The 22,088-nt window shown below is 35.2% G+C and overlaps 2 protein-coding genes across 4 annotated transcripts in view; one reads left to right on the forward strand and one right to left on the reverse strand.

Moving 5' to 3' along the window:
* Positions 1-22,088, reverse strand: part of LOC139120851 (schlafen family member 11-like) — a 74,570-nt gene that overhangs the window by 48,835 nt on the left and 3,647 nt on the right. The window lies entirely within an intron of this gene.
* The window catches only part of LOC139120852 (B-cell linker protein-like), an 83,419-nt gene that overhangs the window by 1,551 nt on the left and 59,780 nt on the right, over positions 1-22,088 (forward strand). For both annotated transcript variants that reach the window (XM_070685452.1, XM_070685453.1), the window contains exon 2: positions 18,437-18,499. In XM_070685452.1, coding sequence (XP_070541553.1) covers positions 18,437-18,499 — 63 coding nt within the window. The remainder of the gene's footprint in view (positions 1-18,436; positions 18,500-22,088) is intronic.

Genomic DNA, 22,088 nt, shown 5'->3' on the forward strand with positions numbered 1-22,088 from the left:
ACTCCACTTTTTCCAGTGTCACACAAAAGGAAACGGCCCTTAAAAGGGTTACAGAGTATAATTTTCTAGATCTTGCTATATTCTTGAAGAACACTGATTTGTGCCGACCCTCCTGAGTAGCCTTCTCACTGTTAAACAGCTTGCTTATTGTACAACTTGGATACTTTGTTGTCCTCTTGAAAGTGTTCAATTTTGTACTTTGTCCAATTTTGGAATGTACCATACCACACTCTCTGCTAGTGTGATTTGAGTATAATAAAGTTATTTAAAGTTGATGATTTGTCAGGATGAGGTACTCATGAAAATTACAAATTGATTTCGGGCGAGTTGGTATCAGCCGAGTTAGTATCGGGGGAGTTGGTATCGGGCAAGTTGGTATTGGGCGAGTTGGTATCGGGCGAGATTGTTCTGGGTGGGTCAAATATTAGTACTGAAAACAATATGCATGGCAGGTAAATTACATATCTTATTAACCAGACTCGTTTGATCGGAAATTTCCCATTTGTTATTCTTTTAATTGCACTCAGTTGACTGCCCAAACATTTACAGTTTCAATAACATCGCTGTATCAGAATGGCTTCTAAGTAAAACTTTTTAGTCACCTCGACCCCTGACCATTTCAACCCCATCAATAGTTCGCACCAAAACCACTTCGCACCATACTTCTCGTCCCATACCATTTCGCACCAAAACCAGGGCTCGAAATTAGCGGTAGTCCCGCATCCACAGACTACCAAGTTTTCTTTTCATTATATGAACCACAGGAGGGACTGTGTATGACCTGACTGACTTGAATGACAGGCACAGGAAATGATGGCCAATGAAAACGCATTTTTGCTGCATTTTGATCAGTGTATCAATCATGATTACACGGAAATTATGCCTCCTCCCTACAGAAAGCCCATGGTCTATTTTAGCCCTGCTATAATATGTCTAAGTGCTGGGATGAGAAGGTCGTATTGTTGTCATGACGACTCTCAAAATTTGCATACAACTCTGAGAGTGAAATTGGTTGTCAAATAGGTCACCAAACTTTTGAGTATAATCACTGTCGTCCATTATACCTGTTTCCCTGGGTATTAAAGGTGTGCAATATTCACATCAAATGACTAGAAAATGCACTTCATGAGCAGAATCTTGAAAAATTGCCTTTTCTTCTCTGGTTAACGAAAAAAGATATCCCTGAACTAAAATATGCATGGGCTATCAGCCATTGTCACTGGGCCAGCAACTTAAGAAAATAGTAGCCCAAGTGAACTACCAGGGTCAAAACGTTAATTTCGAGCCCTGAAAACAACCTCTTACCAAAACCTCTTTGCCCTAGGAGTCATGTCGCCCTAAAATCATTTCGCCCCAAGACAATGCCACTTTGCCCCAAACTGTCGCCAACCAGTAAAGCTGAAAATAACCAACAACAGCCATCGAAGTTTTCATCCCTTTTCAATCATCCCAGGACCAAAGTTTTGAAAGTGTACACATTTCGAATAAATGACAACACACTATTCCGTGCAAGGCACCTGAGTTGTAACATTGCACTTTGCATTTGTCTCTTTTGTAATGCTACCGTTTGTGGTTTTGTACATTGAATAAATGGTTTGTGGTGGCAAAAATATCCTATCATTGTAATGTTTCAAAGTTCAAGTAAAAACAACGCTATGATACAGGTAGTACTAAGATGGTATATATTGCATATACTTGGGGCGAAGTGGTATTAGTATAAGGGGGACTTGGGGCAAAGTACTAGTAGCGTGGGACGAGGTAGCACTTTGGACGAAGTGGTTTTGGTACGAAATGGTTTTTGGACAAAGTTGTGTGGGCGAAGTGGTTTTGGGGTGAAGTCTCTGGGCCCTGTCCAAGTCACCTCAGTCCCTTCATACTTATCCTTTGGTATCAAGGACACAAACTGGTATGATTATCTTGGAAGCTCGTTATCAATTGTGTTTGATGCATAGCACTATAACCTGTTCACCCCCAGTTCCCTGTAAACAGGTCCAAGATCACCATTGATAACAATGGTTTGGGTAAAACCATGGTGGTGAAAGGGTTAAGGACTTTTACCATAATACCGGTAGTGGGAGCTTAGTAATGCCGCGACACGCCATGTGCCAAAAAGAGTCCGTGGCCAAGCGTAGGCAGATGCATAAGGGCACAAGAGGCCATTTGTCGCCACTTTACGCACAGCTTGTTGTTATGAAGCAAGCATATCTTCATACTGAAAATGAGAAATGCCGCTGGCATCAGTTTTCCCAACCAAGTTACATGATGTTTAAATTTGCTTCCAGGTTGACCCTGGAGAGTTATCAGCAATTGTTATATATTCGGCAAAATTCTTTCTCGTTATATTCTATGATTGTGAAAGGCTGTGAATGAATTTATCGTCATTTATTATTTATTTATTTCATTTATTTATTATTTAGAGTTCAATTGGGTCACTTTACAAAGAGAGCATTGGTATTAACACATGATTTTTCAGGTAGCAGATTAAGACGTGACATTCAAATGTGATTGAGATTAGTAATTGTGTTGAGCAGTGAAGTTTGTGAAAATTTCTCATTGCAAGCTATGACTCAGCTTTGCATGCTTGTTCAATTCACAGTGCTTCTAGAGGGACCGTGTTCAATTGTAGAACCTGAGTTGTACTCTTTACTGCCACTTTAGCTGAAATGGCCAAATTTTGGAGATTCTTCTATCCTATTCAAAACAAGATCCTGACTGCTATTATGCCGCATTTTTTTTCACATCTCATTCTTCGTGTATCAAAAGTGAGAGGTAATGCCTTTTATATCTTGGGAGTGGCAGGAAAAAATCTGTTCAAGAGCTCTTTTTTTAAAGTCAAGATCATTAGAAATTTCTTTCAGTATTACTGAAGAGAAATTTTTCTGTCTTGTTGAGGCAAAGCAATTTTTATCTTAGTATAAACAAATATAAATGGCAAATACCATCATAATTTAAGAGAGGATTTTGGGGGAAACACAATTCAAACAAACATTAAATATTACTTTTACATATATAATAATAATAGGAATTATAATGAATGGTGAATCACAGACTGGAGACTGGGCAATTGAAAACGGTAAAGACTACTTTGTAAAGAGATAAGTATTGAGAGAATAAGAGAAGGATAGAGTAGACTTGGAGTGACGAAGATCAGAAGGAAGGTTTTTAGCTCATATTTGGTTTTATATATAAATACCAAAAAGAGCTTATATGATGAGTCGGTGGCGTCTGTATGTCTGTATATTTGTGGGTATGCATGTGCGGATGTACATGTACTGTATGTCCGTATTTTTTCTATAATGAATATGTACAGTAGGGCCATTGTACTAGAAAGATCTCTCACCAAAGTCTTTATGGAAACTCTTGGGAAAGAAAGAATTGGAGAATCTGAGGAAGAGAGAAGTTGTCTTTTAGGATTACTTTGAGGAAGAAAATTAAAAAGATATTGAAGTGTTGTACATGCAGCTGAATTGAAGCATATAGATACAACTTTGTAGTGAATGAGAACTAATGGGAAACCAGTCAAGTAACAAAGTTTACTGCATTTACAGTTAAGTTACAACCTTCAGTAATGAAGTTGTTACATCACTGGCAGTACTCTAATAATTTATGTTATAAAGATATGACTTGTAAATTATTACATTATAGGTGACTGGTCTGTGCACCACTTCATAGTCTTCTTAATGAAAATATTTTAATGTATTTACGTAATACATTTGACCATGGATGTGAAAAATAGATTTTTTACATCCATGATTTGACAAAGGTATCATTCTATACAAAGTATACATGATGTATTTATCAAAATGGATTCAAAGAATACTGATTTATGCTTTCCTTTATTCACTATTCCGTCTATTGCTATAATACACAACATGAACTTTGCATTCACCAGCATACACTTTAGTTTGTGATAAATTTGTCAAAGAGAATAACACCATTAATATCATTTTCGTACAAGACTAAAATAATCAAGTCTTATATATTATAATAAGTTTGATAAATCATTTTTTGCATTCATATTTTGGTAGTTCAATGCTAATATTATTACATTTGTAAAACTATAAATGCAATTAGATATGAATACCAACAAGGGATTTGAGTTTCTGCAGTTTCCAGGAGACATTTTTGTAGCCCTCAGTTGCAAACTTTTTATGCTGTTCTGCAAAGGCAATTTTTCTTCACAATAAGTCTGCAATGATTTTAACACCTCCAGCTTCACACCAAATGTCAAATAAAACAAAATGAAACAGCTGTATGATTCTTCACAAAAATAGGAAATGATCAGAATTAATGTCATTTCAATGGAAATTGGTTTTTACCTTCTCAAGTTGAATTCCTATTCATGTCTTCTTTACCTGACAATGTTTCACTATAACTTCGATCTATTTCTTGCAATGCTATATACATGTACATGCATATATTGCAGTAAAATACATCTACATACATATATTGCATAAAAACATGTCTTGTTCTTTGCAAAACCAATTGACCCAACAGAAACATTATTACAGAGTATTTCATGGAACTTCCTGTTGAGATTCAAGGAAAAAACATACATAAACAATGAATGCATTGTTCATAAATATCATATGTCATATAGAGATACAAAATTGGTTGCACTCGTAGTTAGGGGAATTACGAGTTGAGGTATCAGTCTGGATCATAATGCTTTCAGGAACTGAAGCTGACACATAAGACGAACAGCATATTTTGAAATTGACACAATGGTAAAGTACTTAGCAAGTGCTGTTCCTTGGTCAGTATTGTTTTATCATCACATACCTACTGGTATGCTCATATTACGTCAGCTGTGATACTAAGGTAAACACCAAGACATGTGACATGTGACATGTTACTGAACTGCATGTACAAGTCATCAAAGCAAAAGGCTGCTGCTCTCTAAGGACAGTGTATGTTCAATCATAGACCCTTGAGAAAAATGAGGGTCTATGGTTCAATCTCACAAAATTATCAGATGGTAGTTCCATTGAAAGCTTTGTCATTTTTAGCTCCAATATTGTCATATTGCAGTGAGAGCTTATTTCATAGGTGGTACATGTATGTCTGTATGTTCTGTGCTACTATTCAACAAGTGTTAAATATTAAACTCTGAAATTTAATGCACGGATAAATTCTGTGTTGAAAAGTTCTTTTTATTCAAGTCCCAAGATATTCAAATGAATTTTAAAATCTGAAAATGGTATCAAAACCCAAATGGGCTGATTTTTTTTTATTACAGATACTGCTTGTCAAATTGCCTTGGTATATAGCTTTCCAGAAATGCACTTATTAAGTGTGACGAAAGTTAATTTAATGACAGTTTTGCTTTTTCACGTTTATGACAATTTTGTGTCTTGTTATGCTTAAGTTTTACATAAATCTTTGTCCAATAACGATCAAATTTGGTTTAGAAGATCATTCACTTTTTGTTTGAATGGTGATGAAATTTGCAAATGCAGAGTTCATTGGATAATTTTCTTATTTTTAGTCAAAACATGTACTGAACCACCAGTTTTAAAGCTTTGAAATTCAATACACGTAATATGTAGCCTTCCTCATTGAATTGAGTAGCATTAGGCCAATGGGCACTGGAGTCTTTTCATTTCCTTTGTCATGATCTGTGACAAAAATACATTTACCAATTGTAAAATCATATGGCTCAAACAAATATGAAACATGCTATCATATGTGAAAGGTCACGCCAAATGTTTGCTGATAGAGTCCTTTAATGGTCCATGGCTTATCGAAATCAAATCAATAGCCCTAACTAGAATTGAAACATGCTCAATAATAAATAGAGGTTCACAAAACATATCGGCACAATATTTTGATTTGCCTCTTAGCAGTCCCCTTTACATGTACATGACATTCATCTATTATCTATCCATAGACATCAGAGCAGAAGCCGCACCACTATCTATGGTCTACATTATTGAAAATCAAATTTGATGCATTCGTGAGAAGTATAACCAATAATGTTACTTACATGTAGTTATGGCCTCTGTTCATATTCTAACAGTACTTTGTCATATATCTGGCAAGAGGCTTGTTTTTCCTATACTGCACACAGTTTTTGCCTAAGCCAGTTCACACATATACACATGAGTTATTGTTTTGACTTCACTATGCTAAAAATTGACCAGCGAAGGAAAAAAAAAAGTATTATTTGAAAACAGTAAAAGAGATGTTACGGCACAAAATGAACAATTCTAACTGAACACACATACCAAACATCAAGTAGACTCATGTATGTGAGTGGTGTTGATGAAAAATTGAAAGTATACATTTTGACTTAGATCTTGTCACTGTAAAACAATACCTTTGTCCAAGTGACCATCATGGCAAGTTTAAGAAAAAGTTACAGATCTTTTTCGAGACATTGCCAACTACAGCTAGAAGCACACAGATATGATGTCTTTAAAAGCCATATCTGTTTGATTTATGGTCCAAAGATCTCAAAATTGTTATAAAATATACATATTTAAATTTTTTTTATTTTTTGTACAATTTTCCTCAAATATATTTTTCTCTGAAACCCTTTGTTCGAGAGCTGTCAAATCTGGTAGGTACATTCACTTTGAATTCCTCAATCAGTTTTACACGAATAATAATGAAACGATGAGAAAACACTGTATTGGGTAAATTACTCTTCTTCCACTACCAACTTTATATCATGCCAAAATGTCAAACAATACCTATAAACAATGTATCAATTTTGTGCTAACAAAGTACTGAAAATTAAATGACTTTTTTGCAAAAAGTGATGTTTAGCAAAAAATTCTGTGTCAAACAGAAGGCCCCCTTAATTGTCTCGTTCAGATTGACCACTTTGCGTCAGTGTAGCACCGGTGCTGGGCCCGGGCAGACGTAATGGAGACACATAGTCAAAAATGCCGCGCACTGGTTATTTCTCAACTGCGGTCTTATATATACATGTGCCATATGCTCATCCAATAAATTGTGAAGATCTCTCCGATGATTAAAAGGGCGAGTGGTGTTCATATTTGCTCTTCTTGTGCGTAAAAACGAAGTAAAATCATGAAGCAGCGTGCCATTATTCAAATGCACCATTTTGAATGTTAACAGGTCAGAGGTCACAAAGGAGGAAATTTACGTTGGCCCATTCTGGTACCGGTAAGTGTGGATAAGTGCGGACGGACGCGGACCAAATCTATTCCCAAAAGGACAATTATTTTGCGTCTGCCCAAATTTCAGTTGGGTTGCAAATGTGAACTAAGTAAATGAGTCAGTGACTGTGATATATTTCCTGATACTCAAGCTAAATATTGTACATGCAATGTGTTTAAATTGAAAAGGAAGATGTTATCAGTTTGTTGAACAGGTAGACGTCATGCAGGAAGTGTAATAAATACCTAGAGAAATGTCTCACATGATAGCCCCTAGGGCAGGAAAGATAAAGTTGACTGTGCTGTTCAAAAGCTGTGCCAATCAATGCCCTACATTGTACTTTCAAGCAGAAAGACATGTACTGACAGAAATTGCTACAACTGAAATATCACAATATCAAATCGAGATTTTAGAAGTGCAGTAAAAAACTTCAGTTACATAAACAACAAAAACAGGAATTTCACTTAGCAAAGGAATACACTATGCCGTTTATAGCTGATGAAAGGCAATATGAAAAATTGCAACACTCACAACTTATATTACAGACAAGAAATTCATTTTCAAGCAAAAAAATATGCGTGTTTTGCATACTATGGGATATATATTCCCGACAGGTTGACAAACATGCAATATGCAATACTGAACATTATTTGCTTAACATGAACACTACCATATCAACAGACAGGCAAAGCAGACTGATCCTACCAATATCCTGAATCCATCAAAGTCTTTGTACACAAAGCCAAACAATGAACTGCTGAAAAATGTTAACGAAAAAAATACTCTTCAACCGTAGTTGATTTTGAGATGTCATAAACAGAAACTTCCTGAATGCATTCAAAGCTTCCAATGTTTAATATCACCAAGGTACCATCTATGTTTCCTTTGCTTTTCACCAAACACAGTTTAACGACTCAATCATTAGTGTTCCTCAAGAGACACAATGCAGTGATCGAAATAATCGGTGGCAATGGTGGCATTTGCCACCAAAAACTGTCAATCTGCCACCACATTTTTTTCTGGTGGTATTTTTCTGCCACTAAATTTTGGGTCATCATGTCATCGATCCTACAGCTTGAATGAAGGAACACTAGTCTGAAGGAACACGCTATGTCTGACGGCGGAAAAACTCATTAGCCAAAAAAAACAAACCCAAACTAATTGCGACATTTTGGCATGAATGAAAACACAGCGTGAATCCAAACTTGTGATTGGCTAATCTCCATATCGATGACAGCAGCTTTTGTACACTGGACATGTTGTTGCCCTCTGTGATAGCCGCATATGCAGTCGTACGGCACAAGATAAGACATGTTGTGACATTTTGAAAACAAAGCCAAACTACAGGCTGCATGAATTAAATAACAATAAATACTTGCAATTCATTAACCAGTACAGGGCTCAAAAATTCCTATCGCCCGACGCCCGTGGCTAGTGAATTTTGCGTTCGGGCAAGTAAAATCAATATGCTTCCCGTCCGACGGGCAAGTGCACCAGCGGTTGAATTAAGTAAGCTCTGGACAATTCAAGCTTGAAAACGTATTTCATTAGGTCTGTACACGCCTACAATCATTGTAAGTCCTTCAACTCTCAGAAGTTTTTTTCTGAAAACCCTTGAAAATCCGCCCGACATTGCAAAATAATCGTTCTTGCTGTTGTAAAACACAAAAAGTCGTAAAAATACAGTTTTGCGATATGTTCTCTCCGACGACACGGAGTGAACTCACTGTTTTGTATGTGTGCCGTAAAGTGGTATGCTCTTGACAGTGGTTGCCATTCTCCTTGTGCAAGTGCAGCACGAGTCGTATGACAGTCGATCGGCTTCACGCGATAGTGTAATTGCACCCTGTGCTTGGTAAATGGATGTAAACTTATTCGAAGCCATGGATCTCGGCAATGCTTACTGTTCAACGTAAATCAACACCCAGATGAAAAAGTACAAGTTTACATCGTAGTCGAAACGGGCTCAGTCGACCAAGGAGGCCACATATTGCAGCTACGTAGTGCGTGAGATGCAGACAGTTTCAAATTACGTGACCTTGGTTGTTAGGGATCGGCTCTCACTTACAGAAAACAAATCTGCACTGAAGAGTAACGAAAACGAAACTTGAATCTGCTCTCTTGACGAATACATTTATCAAAATAAAACTTTGAAAGACGGCTGTGCTCAGTGAGTAAACATGTAAACAGGTAAAAGGGTTGCAGATGTACATGTGTGTATGCATTGGCAGATAAACACTAGCAGAGCAGTTGTTTGTGATCTCAGCTTGATAATAAAGAGCAGCAGCCAGCCATGCACATTGTAAATCACACAATCTTATTACTCTTATGCAAAGATTTTAATTTGGATTAGGTTGTGGAAAAATTCCAAATTCAAAGATGTTTTATAGATGGCCAAATCTACAGAAAAAAACTAAAGTAGTCTCACATTTCTTCTGCGACATTTCAGATTTGGTAATAGTCCTTCATTTTAACAAGAATGTAGTTCATGTTTGAATCTGTTTTTTCCCTCTTTGAATTCACTTCATATGGCCAAACTCTTGCTTTCTGTTACAAATTACTAGTACAGTTATTAGAAATTTAGGGCAAGTAATTTTTCCTCTCGGGCGAGTAAAAATGAAATTCACGTGTCCCACGGTTGGTGAGTTTGAAATTTTTTTTTGAGGCCTGCAGTATGGGTTGATTTTTTGTGACGTGTACTCACCAGATTTTTAAGAATTTATAAATTAGAATGAGTATGTGGCAATGACAAAATGTTGTATTATACCGATCACAAACTGCCACCAGATTTTTCATAATTGCCACCTGATTTTATATCCGGTGGCAAACTTTTGCCACAAGAAATAAAAAAGTATTTCTATCCCTGCAATGTCATAAATTGCTTGATAGCTGCGTAATTTTAACTAGATGACCACTAAGAATGACTCTGTGCAACCAGTCTGAAACCAGTCATTCTTTTGATTTGAAACTTTGTATACAGATACCCAATACTGTCCTTATTAAATTTGCTTCATATTATGATAATCCATTAAACAGGGAAACAATTTAGTATTGCTATACGGTACATCAAAATCATATTTTTGAGGATATTTTTCTTGCTTTTAGTCATATGGTCATTTGCTGCCTCTAAATAAACTATATTCTTACAATACTGTCCTACAGACTCCTTGTTCATTTCTTAAATTAAATAACTGGCCATCTGCCAAATGTTTCACATTTACTCATCAGTCATATTAAATGATATGCCAATTATATTATGTTATTGCCATTGGTGTTATTTTTTTTTTTTGGGGGGGGGGGGGGTAGGACGTGAACTCCAATCCCACACATTGAAACTATTGCTGTGCCAGTGGGGATTCTCATATGAAGTGTTCATTTTATGTCAAATGGTTTGTTTTTATATGCCTGGCAATTGTAAGTAGAATACTTGTTTTGTAAAAGTTTGTTTTAATACATGATCTTTTTGTTGAGTGTTTGACACATGTGGTCTCTTCCATCAGTCACTTGATTTCTTATAATGTTGCTATTTTAATGTACAATGCTGGTTGAGTTGATACATACATGTATATTGTTCTTCCAAAAGGGATAGAAAAGGTAGCAGGATATAATTTTATGTGATCAGTCTTTGGATATGTTTGTGGCTCTCCAGATTTCATCAGAGAATACACAGCGTGTGTTGGTTTTTAGTGATTCTTTTGTTTTTATTTGTTCCATTTGCAGATCAACTTCTACTACGTTTTTATTGTTCATTTCAGTGTTGCTCAATGAATCACAACCTTAACCAAAATGAACTTTGACTTGGAGTATTATACATTAATAAAATTTGTTATCTGTGATAACTAAAGTACCACTTGTACTGAAATCCTTCAGACAGTTTACTATAGTGATTTAGTTCATACATACTGTACATTCCTTTCATGACCATAATTGCTGGAAGATAAAAGATAGTTGAGTGGTGGGCAACCCTTTCCATTGCCTTGTTCCAAGTCAAACCCCAATAAAATTCTTAAATTTTGTCGTGAAATAATTGTAAAAAATATGACAAAAAACATGAAACTCACTGTACAACAATATTGGTACTTTAGCGGTTTTCCAGGACCATGAACCAGTTTGTCAAGACATTGCCATTGCCAAGGCCAATTTCAAACATTATTGGCAAACATTATACCTATGATGATACCGTATTTGAACTCTTCTGTTTAAGATATGTTGCTATCATAGGGACAGGTTTTTATCAGCCCCCTCGGACGCAGTCCAGCGCGGACTTATAGATAGGGTTCCGCCCGTCCGTCTGTCAGCAGCCCTTTCTCTGTCACCCTGAGCCGATTTTTTTCAAACTGTGTGCAAGGATAAAGTACTGTGGCATACATGTGCATGTCAATTTATGTTGCGATACAATCGAACATGGCCACCTGGCGGCCATTTTGTTACAAATTTTTCATGCATTATACAACTTTATTAAAAGAAGTTGATTGTACTTCTTTTGTTTGAGTCAAAACGGACAACCAGTTGAATTGGAAACAGCACATCATGGATCTGAAAAACAAGATTTGTAAACTACGGTAACTGGTATTTTTAGCTCACGTGTGTAAACACGTGGGCTATTGTCATAGCGATGTCTGTCTGTCTGTCCGTGTGTGTGTGTGTGTGTGTGTGTGTGTTAGTGTGTGTGTGTGTCTGTCTGTCTGTCTGTCTGTTTACACGATAACTCAAAAACGCCTGAACAGATTCAAGTCAGATTGGTACACAGGTACCATATGCAACTCGAAAGAACTGATTAGATTTTGGTTAGTGTGGCTTGCATATTAATGAAGTTATGCAATATCGTTTTTTTTTCCGTACAATGGTTTCCCTATGGAGACGGTAATGACAGTGTAGACATATATCAAGAAATACTGCACAAAATTTCATGAAACTTTCACACAGATGACAATCTCAGAACATTATGATGATACTGTGAGTGTCATGTTAATAACATCTCATTTACATATTTAATGAACTTTCTGTTATTAGTGAGATAACTCTAAAATTCCTGCACCAAACTTGATGATACTTGCAACAAATATTGATCTGATATATGTCTAATTATACTTAGAAGCATTGGGCAGTGTCAAGTTAATAAATAGGTCATTTGCATATTTTATGAAGTTTTGTGATTAGTCATAAACTCCGATATATCTTCGCCAAATGTGATGAAATCTGCTGCGACTGATATCTAACTGTAGTGTAAAGCATTCAGAAGTGTGACATTAATTAAGGGTTCATTTGCATATCTAATGAACTTTGTAATTAGGTATATAACTCTGAAATTACGGCACCCAAGTCTTTGAAATTGGGTACAGATATTGTTTTGATAAATATCTAATTGTACTGAGAAGCATTTGGCAGTGTCAAGTTAACAAATAGGTCATTTGCATATTTTATGAAGTTTTGTAATTAGTGATATAACTCCAAAATAACTGCACCAAATGTGATGAAATTTGCTGCAGATACTGATCCGACAGATATCTAATTGTGGTGTAGAGCATTTACTTGTGTGAAGTTAATTAAGGGTTTATTTGCATATTTAAAACCTTTGTAATTAGTGATATTACGCCAAAATTACAGCGTTAAATTTGATGAAACTTGCTACAGATGTTGATCTGATAAATATCCAATTGTACTGAGAAGCATTGAACAGTGTCAAGTTAACAATTAGCTCATTTGCATATGTCATGAAGTTTTATAATTAGTTATATAACTCCGAAATAACTGCATCAAATATGATGAAAACTGCTGCATATACTGATGTGACAGATATCTGTGTTGTAAAGCATTTAGTAGTGTAAAGATGATTAAGGGTTCATTTGCATATTTAATAAACTTTGTAATTAGGTATATAACTCTGAAATTACGGCACCAAATTTTGTGAAACGTGCTACAGATATTGATTTGATAAATATTTAATTGTGCTATGAATCCTTGAACAGTGTCAAGTTAATATAGGGATTATTTGCATATTTATGAACTTTGTAATTAGTGACATTACTCTAAAATTACTGCATTAAATTAAAAAAACGTGCTACAAATGTTGATCTGATGGATATCTAATTGTCCCATGAAGCATTGAGCAGTGTCAAGTTAATTAACAGCTCATTTGCACATTAAATAAAGTTTTGTAATTAGTGATTAAAATCTGAGAGTACCGTGCGATGTTGAAAAAAACCTGCTTCATTTAGTGAAAACATCTATCTTATTGTTCTGTGAAGCGTACTACTATTAATGAACCTGTTGTAAAACACGTGAGCATATTCAGTTCATATCTGGTTTATAAATTGAGATGTATGGTTCCCCAAACAATACTTTTAAAGTTGTATAATACATTTGTTTAACCTCACATCTCTTTCAGTTTAGAGGTGTGGGGATCTACATACCAGTCATATTTATCAGATATTTTTGTCATGCAAAAAAGAATTGTGTGTATCATATCGGGTAGTAGCTATCACGCTCATACTGCCCCTTTATTTAAGAAACTTAAAATTCTTGATGTGTATAAACAATTCAAGCTTCAGGTCGCAATTTTCGTTTACGATGTTCTACATGATAAACTTCCCATGAATTTCAAATCATATTTTTCCCCAAATGATCATATGTACAGTTCTCAGTCCAAAGACAAAAATGTTCTCCATCCCCCTAAATTCCGAAGCAATTTAGGACAAACTTCTATCAAATTTGTTGGTACTGTAGTATGGAACAGCATTCCAGAGGATCTTAAAAACATCACTTCCATATTTAAATTCAAACGAGAGCTTAATAATTATTTACTAGAATTGTAGTTTTGTTGATTTTGTAACTCAGACCATTTTCTCTCACAGTTACTTTTTGCTCCTTTGCTGAAGTTTTGTGTTTTTATGTATTTTTTCCAAGGCTTCATGCCTAGTACATTAACTTTCTGTAATATCTGTCACTGTGATATATCAGAACAGTCGCCATATTTAAAAGACTGTACATCAATCTTTCTTGAGTTTGTGGCTGAACTCGATTAGTGCCTAGAGCAACTATTTTTCAGTCCTTTTCTCATTGTAACACTTCAATGTGTACAAATTATTGTCTTTTTTCAAAAGAATATGAGAAATAAATTATTATTATTATTATTATTATTATTATTATTATTATTACAAGTTTTGGGGCTATAAGTATTATATAGAAATCTAATAACAGTTCATTGGAGCTGTGTGGGAATTCTGAAAAATAGGTGTTGTTTATTTAATTTTGTTAATAGGGGTGACTTCCAATTGTTGTACCGGTACGTGCAGCGCAGAATTATGCATCATACTGTACGGAGAGAGGGGCGATATCAATAAGCCAAAGGGTAATTAAATGCTTGTCGGAAAAGTGACACTAAGCAGTACGAGCAGGACTAGACGTTACCTTTTTTGCAAACTTTATGGATACACGTTCGATCGGTTTAATTTAATTTTGTTTTTAGTTTTCTTCCATCAAAAGTCACGACTATGAAAAAGATTTCAAATATAAATTAACAATATCTCTCTCTCTCTCTCTCTCTCTCTCTCTCTCTGGTATAATATTTCTGTTGATTACTGGATTTTTACACTGGATATTTGGTCTTTGTAACCCAAAATATCCCTTTGATATAACTCATTCTGTTGATTACTGGATTTTAGGTGGAATCTTTGAAAAACTGGTAATTTTTACTCCTGAATGGTTGCCATGGAAACATCTCACATTAAAATGAGTGTGATTTTTTTGGTGTGCTAATCAGAAAAACCCTTATTATCAATTTTTTACATCAATCAATAGTTCTTTAATAGGAATTAGGGAAAAAGTAACATTTTCAATCCAAAAATAGTTACCATGGCAACTCGAAACATTAAAATAAGTCTGGTTTTTGTGTTCTCTGACCCGAACTCCCCAACTAGACAATTCTCATATCAATCAAAGTAACTTTTCATGGAATATTAGAAAAACTGAAATTTTCAACCCCTAAAATGGTTACCATGGAAACATGGGGCAGTGAAATCGATATCATATTTGGTCTTCTCGACCTAAAATACCCTTAGGCCAGGAAGAAAAAATAAATTGTTCATCGGAAATCGCCGCTTCTACTTTGGCATATTTGGAATTTTTTTTTTTTTGATCGCGGCAAATTCTTACTTCCGCATTACAAATGTTTAGTACTGCCGCTGGTGGCGCCCTACACTTTGTCGAGTTTTCGCGGGCACGGGATTTTTAATGAGACTTCCTACATGTTTGTACGGACTTAGTTGACCGCCAACACGTTGTTGTGACGTCTGAATTTGGCGAATCACGACGCAAAGTGGGTCGATTTGGTTGGGTTAGTACATGTCACATCATAAGTATTAATTTGATCGCCAACATTCGACGTGATGGCCAACAGTTAGTTCTAAAGACGCTATTCAGTGTTTGTCCTGATATTACGTTCGCCGATTTGTTCAACAAGATCGTGACAGCAGATGGACGGTGCATCCGATTGAATGAAAATTGCATCGAAAGTATAAAAAATTACGGCAATGACAAAACACATGGTTGCGTCGATGTTAAAGTACGATCTGAATGATGACTATATAACTTCACTCCGATCACAGTACAGTGTTGTTAGACCATTGTGTAAACTGTGTAGAGACAGTGTAGACAGTGGTAAAGAGGTCAAAACATGAGGCCAAAGTAAAATGAAAAATCTCAGATGCTAGGTCCCACCAGGACAATATTAAAGGACAATACTGAATTGTTGGATTTCAGTGATTTGCTGTACATTTCAGTTTTATTCTGAGAGAATGTTGAAATATTCAGAATATGTAGTGCAAACACTAACTGTGAATGTAATGGCCTATGTTATTGTTGGGAAATATAGTCTTGAATTCAGTTACCAGTATCATTGTTTCTTGTCTGAGATATTTCTGGTAAAAAGGGAAACAATTATCTTGCCTTTTCTGCATCTGTGCAAAAATGCCAGAGAACCGCGTTTACCTTCGGCCTAAAAAAAAAATAAAAAAAAATTTTCGCTCGCCGCTCCTGGACCTTGGTCCAAAAAATCCGATGAACAAGATTTTTTTTTCTCTGGCCTTATGGTGAAATTTTCACGGAAATTGAACCTATTATTATTCGTGTTAATATTTCTATATAATACTTTATTAATTATTATTATTATATTTTTGAACCATAACTCAACTATCCCTGAAACGATTTGTTCAATGTTGGTACATAGATAATGTACTATGGCATATATATACAGTTCAATGTATTTGTGATACACACCAATATGGCCGCCAGGCAGCCATTTTGTTACGATTTTTAGCTCATATTTGGTATTGATATAAATACCAAAAAGAGCTTACATGTATATGATGAGTCGATGGCGTCCGTATGTCTGTATGTATGTATGTAGGTATGTATGTGCGGATGTATGTCCGTCACACGTAAAAGCTCCCATACCATGTTGGTATGTACCAATTCTGATCATATTTGAGCGACACCGTATAATTGCAGTATTTTTAATGCTTTTGAACCATAACTCAACCATCCCTGAACCAATTTCATTCAAAATGTTTGGTACACAGGTACCGTTGTATGCATGTGAATTTATTTTGCAATACGATCCAATATGTCCACCAGGCGGCCATTTCATTGCGGTTTTTTCATGTTTTTGAACCATAACTCAACTATCCGTGAACAGTTGATCTTGCCATGTAAAACTCCAACAGCCATAACTTTACTGCCCAAAGTACACAAACATGACCCCCCCCACAGACCGCTATCATGTGATTTCCCAACATGTAACAAATTCACCCCTCTCCCAAGTACTGAAGCTACAAAGCATGTAATTCAATCACCATAATTCAAACATCATAATCCAGCAGGGACTGTGTCTTCAGCGATAACTTGTCTCTGGGCATGTTGATATAAACTGTGCACAGTTTTCAAAGGAGAACAAAGGACTAAAATCACATATACAGTCAATGTCAACAACTACTGATGTGAGAACCAGTATTAAAATGGAAGGACATGAACATGTTGATAGACTTAGCAATATTTCCTTAAAAAGATGCCAACTACATTTAAAATGAGATGTTTAACAGTATTATACAGATGGTAGTATGGTGACCAAATGTTTTTCTGATAAGCATCTCAATATACTGTATGCAAAAATTAAAATATTGTAAAAAATTATTGATTGAATATGAAATACCAGACAATATGTAAAATTGATAACGAATTTTAGTGTGAAAACAAAATGATGAATTATGCAAAGTATCTCAGTTTATGTCACTTTAAACGTAAAAGACACAATATTGTTGTTAATAAATAATGTATGATGAAATACAAATTAAGTTATTTTGTTCAAATCAACCAAAAAGCATACACATATACCGGTACAGAATAAGATGTAATTTATCAACCCAGATGACCTACAGAATCCAGGGGAAAGAGCTTAAAGGCGTAGCCTCCCTTTAAAAGGGCGTGAAGCTATGGCGGCGTTCATTGTGTAAGTGGACACAAACAGGCAACACGCGGGCACACACTTCAGAAAATGACACTTTTTAGTTTTTTCCAGCCGCAAAAACGCAGACAGACTGTCTGCTGGTTATGTTCAAATTCTAACGCGACTGGAAGACGATTTTTTAGGAAATTCAAGCATTGGTGGTGGGGAATCAATGGCCGTTGGCGATTTGAACCGACCATCAATCTAACGCTTGTATAAACTCTGTTTGCAGGATTAGCAAAATGTGACAAAAGGTTGAGATCAGCTTATGCAATAAATGTTATAGAAATCAAACATCGCACTGGCCAAGTGTTTGACTGGGAGGAGAACTCCACTAATGCGAGAACCTTGGATTGAAAATTGTGACTTCAAAGACTTTAACAGCTTATTGCCAAAACACTTGTTTGGTGACTCATGTCTTTTTCACTCATTTTTCTCGGCATTTTAAGTTAATTCATCTTTCAGTGACAAAAGTATTTAAGATATTGTTGAATACAAATTTAGTGGCTTGATTACCCTCAAGAATAAATGCATTGTTCATCAATCTTCATATGGTAATAATCTGCTTTATCTCAAAATGCATAGACTGAAACATACAAATAAATGTACAATCCGTACTGGAAAGAGTGGAATTCTGTTTTCTCAGTCTTGCAGTGAGTATCTGAGGATTATTCTCTCAGGCGTTCAAATGGGACTGTTCAAATCCAAGTCATAAGTTGTATTTCCATTAAGTAGTTTTCATTGAGAGGGAAGATTTAGATGATATAATTTCATATTAGTCATGATCGACATTCCTTTTGTTTACAGAATAACTTCAATGAATTCGTTTTACCATTCCGAGGACATAAGTTTGATGGAAGAAAACTTTTGGTATGTATTTCATGTTGGATTCTTTCAACCTTTACAAGGACATTTTTTGTCAAACCCTGTATGCATTGGCCGGTCATGTCGGAAAGAAATAAACCATGGCACATCTGAGAAATTATCTAAAGACAGGTGCATAACATGCATCCACTCATACCGGTACATAGATGTCATTGTTCCAGATTCAGTTGTACAGAATATGAAAATAAACAGCGAGAAGAAATGTTGTCACGAAATAAAAATAAATACTTTATCATAAATGACAACATTTCTTCTTAATGTTCATGAGTTTTTTTCAGCATTCCATTTGATTATTCAGATTTGTCCCATCTTACCCACATTCAGATTTGTCCCATCTTACCCCACATTCAGATTTGTCCCATCTTACCCCACATTTTCATATTCTAATTATCATTTTATGTTCTTGCCCAAGGGATTCAAAACCAGAATTGACATTTGTCTAAATGAATCAGATTATTTTCATTGTTCTTTTATATCTAACGTTAAGTTATGTACATGTAGAGCACGAATTTTACAGCACTTCTTCCCTATTTTATAAATAACACTTGTTTGTATAAGTGTAGAGAAGTCATTTCATTTTCGGAACTTTAAAGTATATGCTGCATGGAGAACTTCTACAAAAAGAATGTAAGAGTGAAATGTACACTGTTAACGAAAGGTGATCATTCAGACTAACGGTACTGCTGTCGAAGAGTGTTAGTTTCCCTTTTTGGAAAAATTTATCTAAAAATCATTCAAAGAATGTCATATATGATATATCATTCCTGTGATAATATTGTTCAGATTATCTGCTTGTACATGTACTAGAATACATGTATACCATGCAAAATGAAGTGTTTCTGCTACCGTACATGTACAGTAGTGAGAGAAGTAAACTGAGATATTTATCAAAAGATGGAAACCAAGTTTGGCACATGAGTCTATCACATAACCAGAAGTGGAATTGTTAGTAAGTCTTGATTAAGGGGGAAGGGGATTGCCGTCAAAAATATCACTTGCAAAAAGTTGAACATTTTGCAAATCCAATGTCAACCTGAATATTAAGAAATCAAATATCAGCCTGATGTTCTGCTGCCCTGGTGTTGCTGTCAAAATATCACAACAGTTGAACATTTTGCAATTATTTATTTATTTATTTTTTATTTTATTTATTTATTTAACCCAGGCTCCAGGCCCATAGATGTAAAGTAAAAAATAAAAAAGAATGTTAGTAGAAAGGTATGTTCACTTGCAAAAACTAAGAAAAAAATACTAGCTAAGGTGATATAAAATTTTTCTCCAATGCCTGCAGTAATCAGAAATTATAAGTGTACAATCATAAATATTCTGAACGTATAAGTTTGTACATTTCTGTAATTTACTGTTAAAGTTACGAACACACTTATGCATTAACTCACAAATTATTTCAAACAAAGTGGAGAAATCCAATCAACCTGATTAAGAAATTCAATATCAGCCTAATTCAGAATATTATAGAATGTCTACCCAATTTAAAATCCAATGTCAGCCTGATTCAGAATATTATAGAATGTCTACCCAATTTAAAATCCAATGTCAGCCTGATTCAGAATATTATAGAATGTCTACCCAATTTCAAATCCAATATCATCCTGATTCAGAATATTATAGAATGTCTACCCAATTTAAAATCCAATATCATCCTGATTCAGAATATTATAGAATGTCTACCCAATTTCAAATCCAATATCATCCTGATTCAGAATATTATAGAATGTCTACCCATTAAGAAATTCAATATCAGCCTAATTCAGAATATTATAGAATGTCTACCCAATTTAAAATCCAATGTCAGCCTGATTCAGAATATTATAGAATGTCTACCCAATTTAAAATCCAATGTCAGCCTGATTCAGAATATTATAGAATGTCTACCCAATTTAAAATCCAATGTCAACCTGATTCACAATATCACGCACTATCAGCCCAATAAATCCAGTGTCAGCCTTATTTAGAAATTGTAATATCAGCTAGGCTGATTCAGATATGCAATATCAGCCTGATTGAGAAATGCAATATCAGCTAGGCTGATTCAGATATGCAATATGAGCCTGATTGAGAAATTTATTGTCATGATGATTTAGAAATCCAGTGTCAGCCTCATTTAGAAATTCAATTTCCACCTGATTTTAAAGAAATCCTGTGTCAGCTTGATTCAGGAATTTTATCCTGATTCAGAAATCCTCAACCTGATTCAGAAAGCCAATGTCAGCCTGATTCAGAAATCCTATGTTATCCTGATTCAGAACTCCTATATCAGCCTGTTTCAGAAATCCTATGTTAGCCTGATTCAGAAATCCTATATCAACCTGATTCAGAAATCCTATATCAACCTAATTCAGAAAGCCAATGTAAACCTGATTCAGAAATGCAATGTCTGCCTGATTTACAGAATACCAGTAAATACCGGTGTGTCAGTGTTTCGCTGGGATTCATAATGGATTGAGCGTACATTCAAGTAAATTAGATACTGTATATGAAATGTAAGATGTGCTGCAGTTGTTTCCTACCTTAGGAAATTTATAGAACTGTTTTCAGTTTGAGAGTATTGCCAGGGACATTGATGATATTCAGTAGATGTAAATTAATTACTTCAAAATATGGGCTATGGTCTCACTTATTTTAACCACCATGGTCTCACTTATTTCAACCAAACAAAATGATGGTACACCATGAGATTTTGACCAGTTCAGGACATGAATGCACTAGTGATAGCAAGTGCTTATATGGTGTGAACTGGTCAAAACCCTTTGGTAGTGTATGGTACACTATTGCTGAAGTGGTGCAATGACATCATATAACTATGATGAATTATGGATTAGCTCTGTTATGTTCACGTCTTGACCAATCAGATCACTTTATTTTTGCACCCTCAATATACTGGTATGATATTATCTATGATTCAAAGAATAATATATGTACTATATGAAATACTAGACTAGTGTATGCTGCAATATACATGCCCTTCCATGTTACAAGTACGCTGGACCGGATGAACACAAGTTGCCAGACCAAGGTTTTACCCTTTGAATGTCAAAAATAGACAAATGCATATTCTGAGCTTTACCTAAACATGCCAAATTTTCTGCTTTTCTGACATTTTGATGAGCAAAATTTCCATAAATTTAGTATTTTGTTGACATAAGAATATATTTACTGACAATGAGAAGTTCTCATATACACAAAAATTAGAAATATGTGAACCATATATAGCCATGCAATTGAACATGGGTGCAAAAATAGTAAACACTCAGGAAATGCAGACATAGCTATAAGGGCAAAGGGGGATCTCGCATGGAATGAGTTTGGGGGAAGGGGGCGATTTGGAATATATTATTGAAATAACCTGGCCCTGCTTTGGAAAGTTAATTTGTGTTGATGCAAAATCTAACACAATATTTGCTTAACCACCTACCATCTTTCAAGCTTTGACGATTACATTCAATTTGGTGTACGACAGTCAGTCATCTATTTTTTCAGGAAACATCTTCATTCTGCACCCTGCTCCAAATGAGATATACCAAGTGATGCTCATAGATTTTGATAGGCCAGAAAC

The sequence above is a fragment of the Ptychodera flava genome, chromosome 20 (genome assembly GCF_041260155.1).
Source record: "Ptychodera flava strain L36383 chromosome 20, AS_Pfla_20210202, whole genome shotgun sequence".
Taxonomy (NCBI): Eukaryota; Metazoa; Hemichordata; class Enteropneusta; family Ptychoderidae; genus Ptychodera; species Ptychodera flava.